The sequence below is a fragment of the Barbus barbus genome (genome assembly GCF_936440315.1).
Source record: "Barbus barbus genome assembly, chromosome: 6".
NCBI classification, from domain to species: domain Eukaryota; kingdom Metazoa; phylum Chordata; class Actinopteri; order Cypriniformes; family Cyprinidae; genus Barbus; species Barbus barbus.
This window is the reverse complement of record NC_136734.1, coordinates 32337583-32352685: the sequence shown is the minus strand read 5'-3', so window position 1 is coordinate 32352685 and position 15103 is coordinate 32337583. Positions and strand designations below refer to the sequence as shown.

The 15103-nt window shown below is 36.3% G+C and overlaps 2 protein-coding genes across 3 annotated transcripts; both read right to left on the bottom strand.

Annotated features, from left to right (window-relative positions):
• Nucleotides 1-289: 289 nt before the first annotated feature.
• LOC306871526 (vesicle-associated membrane protein 8-like) lies at nucleotides 290-8128 on the bottom strand. Its single transcript, XM_079419541.1, has 3 exons — nucleotides 7914-8128; nucleotides 2180-2344; nucleotides 290-1892 (listed from the first exon to the last, which is right to left on the bottom strand). Exons 1-3 carry the CDS (start codon nucleotides 7932-7934, stop codon nucleotides 1710-1712), a joined length of 369 nt encoding a protein of 122 aa, XP_079275667.1. The 5' UTR covers nucleotides 7935-8128; the 3' UTR covers nucleotides 290-1709.
• Nucleotides 8129-8462: 334 nt separating this feature from the next.
• On the bottom strand, nucleotides 8463-14337 carry LOC306870612 (condensin complex subunit 2-like). Of its 2 annotated transcripts, none has more exons than XM_079417989.1 (18): nucleotides 13930-14337; nucleotides 13356-13574; nucleotides 13172-13262; nucleotides 12980-13069; nucleotides 12776-12893; nucleotides 12448-12596; nucleotides 11957-12146; nucleotides 11704-11783; nucleotides 11246-11454; nucleotides 10822-10967; nucleotides 10589-10695; nucleotides 10295-10414; nucleotides 10018-10125; nucleotides 9806-9940; nucleotides 9582-9692; nucleotides 9388-9464; nucleotides 9179-9254; nucleotides 8463-8951 (listed from the first exon to the last, which is right to left on the bottom strand). In XM_079417989.1, exons 2-18 carry the CDS (start codon nucleotides 13565-13567, stop codon nucleotides 8892-8894), a joined length of 2079 nt encoding a protein of 692 aa, XP_079274115.1. In that variant the 5' UTR covers nucleotides 13568-13574; nucleotides 13930-14337; the 3' UTR covers nucleotides 8463-8891. The 2 variants fall into 2 exon arrangements, with proteins under 2 accessions (XP_079274115.1, XP_079274116.1); XM_079417990.1 differs by having other exon boundaries at nucleotides 8475-8951; nucleotides 9388-9461; nucleotides 13930-14071.
• Nucleotides 14338-15103: the final 766 nt, after the last annotated feature.

Sequence of the window (15103 nt, the reverse complement as noted above, 5' to 3'; positions counted from 1 at the left end):
TGACTTCAACTGTATATGAATCTAGAGTACACAATCCACTAACTATAAAAACACATTATTTTCTGATTGGTGTGTACATCACTTAAGTTTGTTTGGTGGCTTTTGTATATGCTAAGATCAAAACTTGCTTTTTTGTCCCTCTCTAGAGATGTAATGCTGATTGGTGGATGTACCGAACTAAATGAATACAAACTCATACAATAATAGAAAATTGTTTACAATTAGTGTATTAAGATTTAAAATGAGGGAGAGGAAGTTAAAAAAGAAAAAAAACATCATACTCACTTTTGCTGAGAGATCAAATTTTTATTTACAAAATATCACATTTCCCAGATATTTGTTTATGCTAATAAGACTCAAATCCAAGGCACTTAAAGGGTTTTTAAATTATTACCTGTAGTAGATGTAAAACTGATTCAATGTCTTGATCAAAAAGGTTTGTTTATAATAATGAGGGTGAATAACACATAAAAATGCTTAATGGAAGCAACATGAGATACAGCATAATAAGAATCAGGTTTACAAACATTCAACACAGTCAAGTCATTCTGACTACACAGACATCCGATGCCTTGACTTCTCCGAAGCAAAGTGCATAAAGCTACCCAGCAAACAAGAACATTCAGAGAAGCGATTTTTCATTGAATTGAGATATGAAAGTGTGTTAGCATTTTTAAATAAAAACTGCAAATTGAAAATTACAGTACAGGCTCTAAAACATTCCTCCGTTCTAGAAACAGGAAAAAGTTACACGTCTTGGGTTTCCCACAGTGCAAGGCCAAACTTTTGATGCAGTACTCTTAAATTCTGATTACAGTACTGACTGTATGTGGTACAGTGCAAGTGATACACTGCATGTCAAATTCACTGCAGTGATTTGAGGATACAGAAAATACCCATCATTCCTATCGAAATGACCTTGTTAAGGTGCTCTTGTTCCATTAAAAAAATGTTAATTCGTTCTATAGGATGAAAATCTGTTTATCTGTTTCTGAAGTTTGGGGCATTGCCAATTTTCAAGATTTAAGACAGGAAAATTACCCTAAACATCTTACAATTTTATAATTTCCTCAATGAAATTGTGTTTTTGTGTAATGCAACAGTTATAAGAACACATTTTTGTTTGACCTTTAACAAATAACAATTGTGGGCAAAAGCACAGAGACAGTGACCCATCAAATACAAAATATAGACACTTATTCAAAATATAGATCTAAAAGTATTCCATAATTACAAGTAACATCTTATATAATCGAATCTAACAGTCTTAAATATACTTCATAATTCAATAGATAGAACTTTCACCCATTACCTTCCCAAATCAATGCCAGTATATGACTATTTCTAGGGTACCTTCATTATGAATAATATTGCAAGTATTTGTATACAGCTGTGGCATTTTATCAGGCTTTAGAGAACCATAAAGACAGCTGAAGTGGCCACTAGGATGATCTTTCAGGAGGAGAGAAGTATGAAAACAGACAGCATTGCATCTTTCAAAATCCTCCACTTCAAGGTTTCGAAGCTGTCATTACGGAAGCTACTCTTTTTAAGGTGGTGTTATACCATAAGATATGAAGGTATATGAGCTAAATGTGCAAATGAAAGATATGCGTGTGTGTTCCTGAAGTTATGACCTGTGCTGGTGTGTGGACATGGTTGCATATATCTGTATGTGTATGTGAGAGTGTTTGTAACTGATAGAAATCCTATGGTGGTGGTAGAGTGGGAGGTTTGGATGCGGATGAACCGGTTGGGATCACACCAGTAGCAAGAAATATGATAACCAGTACAATGATAAGGACGATCACAACAATAACCACGATCAGTTTCACGTTCTTCCACCAGTAAGCGCGAGCAACCTTCTGAGAGGTGTGCTTGAAGTTCTGAGCCTAAGAAGCAGAAAAAAGACCAGTACAATGTCAGCTAGAGTGGGACTACCGGAATTATTTACATTATAAAATATATTAAAATAGAAAACAGTTATTTAAAATTTGAATAATATTTCACAATATTACTGATTTTTTCATGAATGAACATAAGAATATTTTTTCAAAAGTACTGAAAAATATTACTAACTCTAAAATTACGAATGGTAATGCACATTGTAAAAAAGTGTGCTGGGATTACAGTTGTAATATGTGATTAGAATCAAACTTTTTGTATTGAAAAGACACACCCCAGCTTGCAGGTCTTCAGATTTGCCCATCAGATCATCCAGTCTTTCTCCACGGGCCAAGATCCGATCTACATTCTGGGTCATAATATCCTTGACCCCATCCACTTGAGACTGCAGAGATTGAACTCGATTCACATCCTGTGAAGACTCTCCTTCTCTTGGTTCCTGCATTGAGAAGAATTCAAAACCAAGACATGATCAAAATAGCTCCAAGAATATGAAACTCTAGAACGTTTGTAACAAGTTATTTTGGGCAAAAGCCAATAGTTAAAAAACAAAACCAACAAAACAATTATATAGGCTATAAATTGATCAAAAACCTACGACTAGTTCACAAAAGTAGGTTTTCTAAACAATCTCAAATGTGACCTTGGACCCTGGATCAGTCATAAGCGGCAATTTTTGGAAATTGAAAATTTATCCATCATCTGAAAGCTGAATTAAATAAGCTTTCCATTGATGTATGGTTTGTTATGATTGGAGAATATTTGGTCGTGATGCAACCAGAGGCGGACAGTAGTGAAGTATTTTTACTTTGCTTTAAAAGTACTTTTCAAGTGGCTGTACTTTATCAGTGTTTTTCTTTAGAAAACTTTACTTCACAACATTCCAAAGCATAATATTGTCATTTTTACTGCACTACGTTTCATATTAAATATCATGTAATACTTAATTACATTAGAAATCTATTACGTTCTTACTTTTACTCAAGTAAAAGTAATTCAAAGATTTACTGGCGTAATAATCAAGGAACTTTGCTGCCGTATTAAGGGTGCAGCAGGCACAATGATATTACGCAGCGCCTGAAAGTAGTCCCTAGCTATATCATAACTAGTTACTTAGCTGGGGACTACTTTCAGGCGCTGCGTAATATCATTGCGCCTGCTGCAGCCTTAGTACGGAAGCAAAGTTCCTTGATTATTACGCCGGAATGAGAGTATAGTTCCTAGCCATATCGGCCTAGAAAATCACAACTTTTCATTTTCCGTCAGTCTTAGTACTCAATATAACTACAGGAGAATCAAGCTTTAAATAGGGAAATTATCAAAACTTTTTGGTCATTTTTGATGACCAAATGCTAATGGTCTAATCCGATTCAATGATCTATGCTAAGCTAAGCTAAAAGTGCTACCGCCAGACACAGAGATCGGCTGAATGGATTCAAAAACGGTAGTTGTAAAATGAGCCTATTTCCAAAAACGTGGAGTGTTCCTCTAATATCCTAATGATTTTTGGCATAAAAGAAAAATTTATAATTTTGACCCATACAGTGTATTGTATGTAATTAATGATTTGATTGACAGCAGTGGTTCTTGAGGCAAAGATGTTCAGTATGAAGAGATATCAAATATGACATGAATGTGCGTGAAACAATGCATAACATACAAAAATTTACACACACACATAAAATGTGATAACATCAAAACCTTGTCTTTTTAAATGCATATGAATATATGGAGTGCTACATTTAATCAGTCTGATATAAGAAAATTCATGATTTAAGCAATTAAAAACATACAGTAAGGGCTATTATACAGTGCTGCCCATTTCTATATTCAATAAAACATTAATCTCAAGAGAACTACATTATATGAAAAACTGTGCACAGTAATGCCTTTACATGAGAGATCATTAATTGGATTAAAATTCTATATACATCACCTACAGCCACTGTCATCACTAATGGACTAACATCACGTAGCTTCACACTGCACCGCGGGACTAGACAAGGATGCCCACTCTCTCCCTCATTATTCACCATTTTTATCGAACCGTTAGCAGTAGCCATCCGCCAAAACAGCTACATTAAAGGAGTTCAAACATTAAACATACAGCACAAAATCAGTCTTTACGCAGATGACATATTACTATATTTACAAGATCCCTCATCATCATTACAAGAAACAATTAAACTTATTGATTCATTTTCGAACATTTCTGAATACTGTCAACTGGAGTAAATCTTCCATTCTTTCATTAAATCACAATAGCTTGGATGTGACATCCCAGACATCACCTATCCCTCTATGCACCAATCACATCACATATTTAGGCATTAATATTTCCCCCAGGCTGTTAGTCTTAATTTCACCCCATTACTCAAAACAATAAATGATGATCTTCAACGCTGGATGAATTTACCATTATCCATTATGGGCAGAATATCAGTAATCAAAATGACTATACTCTCTAAACTAAACTATTTATTCTCAATGATCCCAACACAACCCACTCTCACCTGGTTTAAATCTTTAGACTCAATTATGATCAAATTTGACAGGAAAAATAAGACCCCAACAATTAAACTAGCTACTTTACAGAAACCAAAAACACAAGGAGGATTGGAAGCACCACATTTCTACCACTACTCTCTGGCTAATCAGATTCAACAGATATACAAATGGATTCACCCAAACTCATCAGAAAACATATGGCTAGATATTGAGCAAACAATTTGTAAGGATATTCTAATTTCTAATTTACCATTCTATAGTCAGACAATCACTCCTGTTTTAAAGCACCAACTATAGCAGCAGCTCTGACAGCGTGGTGGAAATTTCACCAAATCACAAACACTCCTCTTGTACTTGGAATATCCAGATTATACAATTAATAAAAAGACACTTAATTTGCACACATGGGCAGAAAAGGGCATAACACAACAACACATCTTTCAAATAAATAATCTGGCCTCATTTTCATATTTGGTTCAGGAATAACGGCATCGGGAGTAATAGTTTTTTGGAATATCTACAAATCAAATCATCTATCCAATCAAAAATCAACATTCGAACCGCTAATCTAGAACTTTCACCTTTAATCTCAAGAGTTAATTAATATATCGTCCTCAAAAAATCTACTCTCCAAAATATACAGAATAATATTTAAATCAGACATCAACACATTAAGTTTACCACATGCTAAATGGGAATCAGACCTATCTATTGCTCCGGATGCCGTTTTCTGGACACAAATCTGTAAAAATATCTACTTTATGACAAAAAATGCCAACTTGCAACTTATACAGTATAAGGTACTTCACAGAATCCACTTAACAGGACAGAAATTGTTTAAAATGGGATTCACTTCAGAAACATGTTCACATTGCACCCAAAATTAAACAGATACTTATGTTCACGCTCTTTGGTATTGTACCCCAATTATACATTTTTGGGAAAAAGTCACTGAATCATTATCCGTCACTATGGGATGTCACATCCCAAATTCTCCATCAGTTTGTTTACTAGGCGATATATCTATAAATCAATTTAGACAACACAAACAGTCAGTTACTCCTGGTAGCGCTAGCTATCGCCAAGAAAACTATCTTCATGAACTGGAAATCAAGAAAACCCATACATATTGCATCCTGGAAAAACCTACTAATTGATTATATCTCAATGGAAAATCTATCCAGTTCATCTCATAATACAGTAGAATTACACCCCTTCTGGTCAGCTCTCATCACCCTCCAGCAGTCATAAATCTGTTGACCTTCTTTGTCTGAGACCAATCACAACAACACATCCCCACCTAAACTACTATTTGAACTTAATTTGAATATTAATCTTTGAGTTTTGGGAAGGGGTGGAGGACAACATCGATAAGATTTATTTTATTTATTTTTCTCCTCTTCTTCATCATCTTTTTTGTTTGGCCTCCGGTCCCCAGTAGGCTATGACATCCAGGTCTGTATCTGGTGTGGTGGAGTTGCAATACGGATGGGTGGCTGTGAGGTGGGGCTTGTGTCTCACCGCCGTCTCCCTGAGCTATCGCTTCCACTGCCACTTGCCCAGGTTGGTTCTGACTTGCATGCCTCACTTTTTTTTTAATGCATCACATATCAGCTTAAATACATGCACACCTGTTACGAACCTGTGCATGTGTGTGTGTGTGTGTGTATATATATATATATATATATATATATATATAAAAAAATAAATAAATAAATAAAGGGAAATGGGAAAATTATAAAATATATATATATATATATATATACACACATACACACACACACACAGGGTAAGAAGTGCATTTAATAACATTTGTTGTCTTTATTATTACTATTATTATTATTATTATTCGTCTTTATTTATTTTTATTTTATTTATTTATTTTTTACACTACTTATATCTGTTATCAATCTATTATGATGAAATTTCAGTTGTATGCTTCCTTCCCCAACCCTAGACTCAATGACAGACACATGCGCACACACACACACACGCGCGCATACACACACACACGTATGCTCACAGACATATGAATGCAAATACAGGAGTTAATCAGAACAGACTTGTCATGTTGGCCATCAGTATATATATATATGTTTATTTGTCTGTGTTTCTGCATTTTGGCACATGTAAATATTGTCACCTTCTTTACTTAGTGTTTTGTTTTTTCTTCTCTTACATGTTTGATCTATGGGGTTCTGTATTTGGTACATGTAAACATTGTCACATTCTTTACTTGCAAAATAAAGAAAAAAAAAAAAAGATGTGAGATCATGTGTGATATTGACAAAAGCGATGCAACAAGATAGCTTTAACACATTCACAGCTCGAAACACTGTAACACTGGTAAACGCAACGCAAGACCCCATAATAATCATATTTTGCATTGTTCATTTTGCCATTTGAGTACTTTTTTCTCCCCATGTTTAGCCACGTTAAACACCTTTAAGTCCTCTTACACTGCTGAAAGTTCAGAAACAATAGTTGTTACCAGGAAACCAAAAGCAATGCTGTGTCACTACCTGTCCTACCCTTTCTATTCTAGTCACTGGCTGAATGTGTTGGTGTCACAAGGCCTTCAGAATGGCAGAAAGCTATTAGGCATCATTGGATACTGATGGCCTGAAGTACCATTATTGTGGCAAAAAGGGGCCATGTGATATCTATTACTACAATGCGATGACCACAACATAATACAAAGTAAAAATAGATCCCTCTAGTTATCCATCTTCTCCTTCTAACACTCCCTCTAATAACAGCAACCAAAGGTTTTCAAGATCAGACATCACAATTTCAAACCCCCAGTTCTTCAAAATGCTGTCGAAGAACTATATTTAAACCACAGTCTCACAAACAACTGCAGAGGATATCTTATATTGTGGTACTGTTGAAATTTGCACACACAAAAAAAGGTCTACTGTTGGTCAACTTCATCTTAAGCAAGCCAACATGCTGATCTCACACTTGTGGTTCACTTCAACAGTCAAAGGCGACGTGTGATGTGATCAGCATATTTGTAAACTCCAGTTAAAATATATTTAAATTAATAACCATTTAATAGTGTTGAGCTCAACAGTCGGTTGTCTTGTAAAGCGGTTATGCTTCACAGCTCAAAGTAAATTCAATCTGTGTAAACAAATCTGTACAAGAAATTTGTCATGCAAACTGGATGAGGCTTAAGTATAACAGTATTATCTAAACAGCACATTTATTTTAGAAATCTCAAGCAAATTGTCGACGTTAACTCACAAAAAGAATGTAGAAATAAGTAAGTTATAACTTGAAAATCGAGCTTCGCCCGCTTTCGTCGACCCACATCAACAGATAAAACTAAAACTTTAAAAATACCAATCTGACCTAGCGTAAAATTACTACTACTAAAATATGATTTACATGGACACAGATAGGAACCGAGTTTACACATTAGGTTAGTTAGTTTTAAATGCAATAAGCGATGCAACAAGAAGCACCTGTTGACTATTGTTCATCTCGTAACTTACCGTGCTATTTTGATCAGCCATGGTTTCACTCTTTGGTGTTTTAACTTATTCCAAGTAAAAATGAACAATTGGACTTTGTCCTTTGGAGTCGAAATGTTTGTAACCGTTTCTTCGAATAATCGACAGATGTAAACAGCGTCAACACTTCCTGGTCTTAATTCAGTCTTTTCCTCCAGCGAACGAGTTCAAGTAGTTGGCTTGGGTCCACCTCCCATAACATCCTCTAGAGGGCGCTGGATTCATGACGCAGAAACACGCGGAGACTCTTATCCAGCCATTAATCTGCACTTCAGGAAAGACACGATTGTTCTCGTAAGGCCACACAGACCAGTGAGTCAATTGGACTTTTCAATGTTAGTTATGTCATGAAAGTTTATTGTTAAAGTAGTCTTAACTACTTCAAAACTATTAGACTCCTATGAAGAAACAAAACTCTTTTCTTATGCCAATGTAACAATTGGCTCCACCTAAATGCCTCAAGCATTACATGGATTCAAGTCGAGCAGTACACATGACATCATACTAGAAAACAATACATAAACAGATGAAGAACTATCCAATACTTTGAAAAGTTTTATTTTTCAAAAGTAGATGTAGAACATACATTGAAAAGAAACCAAGTTTTACAATTTAAATAAAAGATTTTTAAAAGAGACACTGACAACAGTAACTTCATTTTTACAATCACTGTAAAAAAGTTATCAAAACAGTTCAATCTTAAAAGCAATCATATTACTCATGCTCTGCAACCCATGTTGTTTTTTTCCTGGTACATGTTTTTGAGCTTTCAGTTTCACTCGGGAAAAAAATATTCTGTGGTAGTTCCCTGTACTGCATTTTTAACATGATCCTGTCATCATTCTTCTCCTGACTATACTGTTTCGGCCACACATAGGTATTTTACATGACAAAGGACATATAATGAATTTACATTTTGATACAATTAAAGACTTTTATATAAAAGATCTGTATCAGTTTTCAGTGGCCTTGTTTAATGATGATATCGGTCATGCCATCAATCTTGTGCAGCTCCAAGTTCTGTTGATGGAAAGAAGAGCTTTTAGATTTACAGCAATCAAATGTTGTGACAATTCAGTAAATCAGAAATATGTAAATCAAGTTTCCTCATGTAAGCTACAAAACATTCAATGCATACTAATGCAAGACAACTATAAACAAAAGACAACATGCTATTATTAAATCAACAACAGACCTCCATCTACATTAGTTTTTTAAATCATTCCATATAACAAAGTACTACCCACTTTCTCATTAGCCAAGTGCAGAAGGGCCACAAAAGCCAATGGTACTGAGAGATTGGTAGCCATGGTTGAGGGAAGCCTAGGGGGAAATGAGAAAAGAAGAGTTTATGTACAGTACATGGAAGAAATACTAAGGATTGACATTTTTCTTGCATGAGCCAGAACAGTGAAAAGATACAAAGCACCACGTTTAAAAAAAAAAAAAAACATACCTTTGTACAAGATTCCTGACAGACTGGCTGAATGATTTTTCTCCAAGTACTTCTGTTGCTTCCTCACTGTCCACCTGCTAGAAATGGTAATTTAAGCAATTAAAAAAATAAAAAGGTTCGAAACTTAACTGAAACACACTGAAAAATAAAAAATAAAAGTGCTTTAATAAGCCCAGAAAGTTACAATTACAAACCTTTGCAGTTTTTTCAGGACTCTCTGTTAGCAGACCCCACATAGTGGTCTTCAGCTTCTTTATGTCCATCTTTTTGGCCGTCTTGGCATAGTTTATCTCAATAGTGTTTACCTAGAGCAAACGGCAAATACAATTTATTCACGAGTCATCCATCAAAAACATTTGAAATAAAAATAAATAATGTAGTGTAGTGAAGTAGCCCAACATCTCTACTCTCATCTTACCTTGTGAGGCTCAGGGACGAGACAGTCCTCTCCGTATGTAGAGATGTCATCTATGTCCAGAGAGAAAGGGGTCGGTCGGACTGCTTGGGAGTCATCGGGTCCTTCAAAGCCTTCCACATCCTCACTGTCCCCTTCCTGTTCACAAAAACCACTAATCATTTAACAGACCATCTTCATGACTACCTATGACATGACAATAGTGTGTGGTGTACCTGAAGACCAGGACAGAAGTTGGCTGTGTCATTGGCGTTGTTGTAGTCATACTCTCCTATGTCCTCACCCAGCTCTCCTGATAATCTTTTCTTTGCTTCTGCTCTAAACTGGAGTGAAAAAATAACCAGTCTTATTTGTAAGATGAACAAAATGAACCAATTTGGCAGTCAATCTCCAGTACAGCATTCTTCTAACGTTGTATTAGATGTGTCACAACCAATATTCTGTAGGGTACACAGCAATGCAGACAGGAGTATTAAACATTCAGGAACTTACTGTGTTGGAGGGTTTGAGGCTGAGCTGTGACAGGTTACTGGGTGAATACTGGAAGTCCGCTGGAAGCGTGGTTTTCTTATTGCTGGTGTTCAAAGCTGATTTACTAATAGTGGTTGCTGCCTGGAAATAAGCATATCATTGTCAGTTTGTCGCCAAGTAGTCTGCTGCTGCTTACTTGTACAAGCTTTTGCTGGAGGGATTAAATTGCATGGTATGAATTGTTGTTATAAACTTTTTGTCCATTATGGTAGTCATGAAAAGACAGAATATGAGAATTAGCAAATGCAAACTTACTCTAGTTGTCCGAAAGAAATTATGAAAGTTGATATCTCCCTTAAAGTCAATTACGAGGGGATTCTTTGGTGCTCGTTTTCGAGGTTCTTTGTCTGGTTTGTGATCCTCTAGACAGAATAAAATATAAATTGGGTGAAAAATGGCACAAAGAAAAACAAGAAATTAAAAAAAAAAAAAAGTTCAAATCCACTATTTTTTGTAGTTAAACACTCCTAGGTTAATCTATGACTTACGCTTATGTCCAGGTTTGAAGAGCCAGTAGCCAGGTCCGACCCAGGTGGCCATGGTCCTAGGACTGAAGTACGAGTACTCTCTGGGCTGATCAGACAACTGCAGACACATGGTGGCAATATCCACCTCGCCAATAGGAATAACGCCACTGTTTATAACACAAATAAACCTCACAGTGATTAGGCATAACAAAACAGCACAGAAGAAATTGATTAAAATGAAATGGGCTAATCTGAAAAGTCAGAGACATAAAATACAACATGAAATGTAGCAGGTAAGGTTGAGCTTAGGTTTGATATCTAAATAAGTGAAAATGCACAATATCAAACCGTAACTATTCACTAACTGTGAATAGAGTGTGAAATAATCTGTTTGCAGTGTAACAATTAGTAAACATTTGGTGCAATACATTTTGTAAGCACTAACCGTCCTTTCTGAGGGCTCTTTGAACAAGCTTCTCTGTGTTCCTTAAACTCCTCACAGTCTCCCTGTCTGCCCTCGTCCACATCTACATCTGCGTCAAAATTATCCCCAAAATCTGGACCCGCACCCTCATCTGGCTCAATGTCTGCATTGACATCGAACGCGTGCTCTCCCTGCTTCATATTCTCAAGAAGCTGGTTGAGATGTGTGGTCTATATTGACAATAAGAATGAGAGAACCACATCAGTTTAAAACATTTAAAATCACATTATACTTTAATATAATTAATACCTTTCCAGCAAGGATGCATTAAATTGATCAAAAGTGACAGAAAAGACATTCATAGTGTTACAAAAGATTTTTTATTTTTTTTTAAATGCTGTTCTTTTGAATTTCATCAAAGAATTCTGGAAAAGAAAAAGTATCCAAGAAAAAAAAAAAGAGACTCAAAACTGTCTCACCTGTTCAGGCGTCCATCTAGTAAAGGAGAAATCTTCTAAGGATGGACAAATTGGTCTGTCCTCTAGTGTCTTTAAATGACCTGGAAGAATTAAAAGGAATTAAAAAGCTCATGCTGTCAAACATCTCAGTGTGGTCATACCTTACAACACATGCAGAAACATTTAGGCTATGAATCCAGAATATTACTTAGTAAACCCAAGACTAAACTGCTCCATGACTTTGAACAGAGTGTGATGTGCAAAGCCAGTTTACCTATAAACGGTGAAGCAGGAACAAGCCGATGGGGCACCTGCACAGGAGGCAGCTGTGACTTCAGCAAGGTCAAATGTGAAGGGAAACGCAGCTCACAGCGACTGTCTTCACTGAACAGCACAGAGAGGAACACTCCTGCTGTACTGTTCTCATCAAAGGAAGCGGCCATTCGCTGGAACATGGGGTCCACCTGTGAAAAAGAATGTTTTAGGTCTTCCTAGACTGTCACCTTCAAAAATGCTTGGGATCTTCACTCAATATTCTGGGAACAGGTCTGAAGAGCTCTTGGATTTCATCAAAAATATCTTAATTTGTGTTCCGAAGATGAATGACGGTCTTATGGGTTTAGAACGACATGAGGGCGAGTAATTAATGACAAAATTTAAATTTAATAGCATGATTTTCTTTAAAGCTATTTAGAAACAATGTGTATTGTGAGACGTGCCATCCAAATAAATTTGACTTGTCTTCACTTTAGTCATATTATTCACCTCACACTTCATCTCCGATTCAGAGAGATTGATGTTACTGAGGTTCTGCTCCACTGTCTTCTTCTGAGGTCTTTTCTTGGTCTGTTTAGCAGCCACCTGCTCTCCCTGACCACCTTCTGCTACCTCAGCCTCCTCCTCACCATCTTGACCTGGAATGAGCGAATTTATTAATACTGTGCAGGATCCTAGGCACCATGACACCATTCATCCACCAGGAAGACAACAACGACCTAACCCTCTCTGACCAATCCAACATACAGCGAAAATAATCTTGTTATCTATGTTCTTGTAATATTCAAGCAGACCCATGACTCGAATAAATACTCACTCTCTCTTGGTTTGGTCTCAGATCCCAAGCCTCCTAGTACTCTGTAAGCATCAGCGTGAACTGCATCCACCCTCACCGCATAGATTTTTGTGCTGGCGTCCAGGGTCCCCGCTGCCACCTAGATCAACCCACCAACACAGTTGCAATATTATTTCTGATAATGAATGTAAACTGGTGCTCCGTTGAAATTCAGCGAGTTTCTACCTTGAAGTTGAGCTCTGAGTCTTTCTGCTTGAGAATGTCTGCCATGTAATCAATGAGGTGTAGGCCAAATGCATTCTTTGTGGTAATTTTCTGTAAAATAATAAGGTAACAACAAGTAATAGTGCTGTTGCATTTCAGATGCACACAAAGCAGGAAAACAGTAAAGTGCAGCATAAATAAATATCAACTCACATTTTCAGTGGAAAGCTTGATGCAGGTAGAATAGTGCTCAGATATCTGTGCAGATGACAGCTTAGGGACAGCAGCAGGTGTGCCTGCAGTACTTTGGTAAAGAGAAAAAAAAACCACAAGCTTGTACTCTGTGCTGGGCTGGCTTATTTTCATTTTGTAGCTGAACACCGGGGTTTTAACCTACCTGTGGCTACCGGCCTCGTTAATGGAGGAGTCGGTCACTCCGTGAAGGTCGATGACCCTGGATCTGCGTCTTTGACGTCTCTCCTGTTCATCATCGTTTCCCTGGATATTGTCCAGCAGAGGTGTGCTGGTGGCCGACAGCGCGGCTTTGTGTCCTATTGCCGGTGAGGACCACTGTCGTGGCCGGGATGTCGGGGTACTGAATGCGCTCATAACGAAACTGTGGAACAACAATAGCTTGTTGTGTATCAATACACCTCCATGTAGCGTTTCCACCAAGTTACAGTAGTTAGCTGGTAACGTTAAACACCGGAGACCTCGCTATGTAAACAACTTCAAGTAACGTTTATTTAGCTAGCTGGTTAAGATAAGAACGAATAGATAGCAAACATTTCCACAATATTGACGTAATATGAAGTCATAAGTTTATAAACCTAAAGCGAATTCATACATGCAAACGGTTCAGTTTCAGGATTCAATAAAGCGTTTTTTGAACCCTTGTTAGCTAAGATAGCTAAACACGCTTCTGAAAACGAACGAGATTAAAATAATAAACTGTGGCTTTGAAAACATACCTTGAAGAAAGTACAAACAACAAGCGTCCAAGTTATCTGCGATTATCTGATGATTTGTAAGCAGTACAACCGATCCAAACTTTCTCTGTTCAGACAACCATTTGAAAACTAGCGCCGAACGGTTACACGCGTCATCAGTGATGTCAGACGTAAACGTCAGATTGTGCGCAAAACACAAAATTTCATTTTATTCCACAATGCATATTTTATTTGAGTACATTTATTTGATTAAATAATTTATTTGCTTTCTTTACTTAGTATGAATTAAAAGTTAAACGTGAATTATTGACAAATCACGTCAAGTTTTTAATTATTTCATGAAGGTAATATTGGAATTCAGTAGTAAATGCCTGAAAAAGCAGCATCCTACCAAACCGTGACCGGTGTTGTTGACCATAAACTGTATGTGTTGACTAAAAACGAATTTCTCATTGTCCGCTAGATGGCAGTAAAGTCGTTTCAATTCTGTTCATTATTCCTAGTGATTAAACTAAACGATTCGAGTGTCAATCAGACATAATTAAAAATAAATAAATAAATAAATAAAAATAAATAAATAAGAAACCTCGGTAAGTTTCCAGTCTGGTCCTGAAGGTCATCTAGTTACTTTGCTGAACACATCATGAGTAGCCTAATTAAGGCTAAGTTTCATAAGAGAGAAACGCACATAACGTTATATTTGTATTGTATTTGTTTAATGAACCTAAATATTCGAACGTCGTTTTATGCTTTTGATCTTTAGATTAGCCTATTTATAGCTATTACATCACTGGATAAAATAGGAGAAGAAATCCCAGTCAAAGAGATTCGTTTGAAAGGTGAATTCATTCATATGAATATTTACATATTTAATGTCCATTTTTAATTGAAAATGTCATAATAACAACACCGTGAATGCAAACTGAATTATTTAAATTAAGTAGCCTATAGGTTTTAATGAAAACGAAGATATATAATAGCCCCATTATTTACAATAAGTACATTTAAAAATAATAACATTAGTAAGACTTGGGGCCAACTTTGCCAATTGTATTGCCCTAGGGAGCATCTTACCCCAATTTACCCTATTCTATTCTATTCTATTCTATTCTATTCTATTCTATTCTATTATATTCTATTCTATGTTGAATGAACGTAAATTAATGATGGCTATTGGTGGTATAGAAGTGAGGAT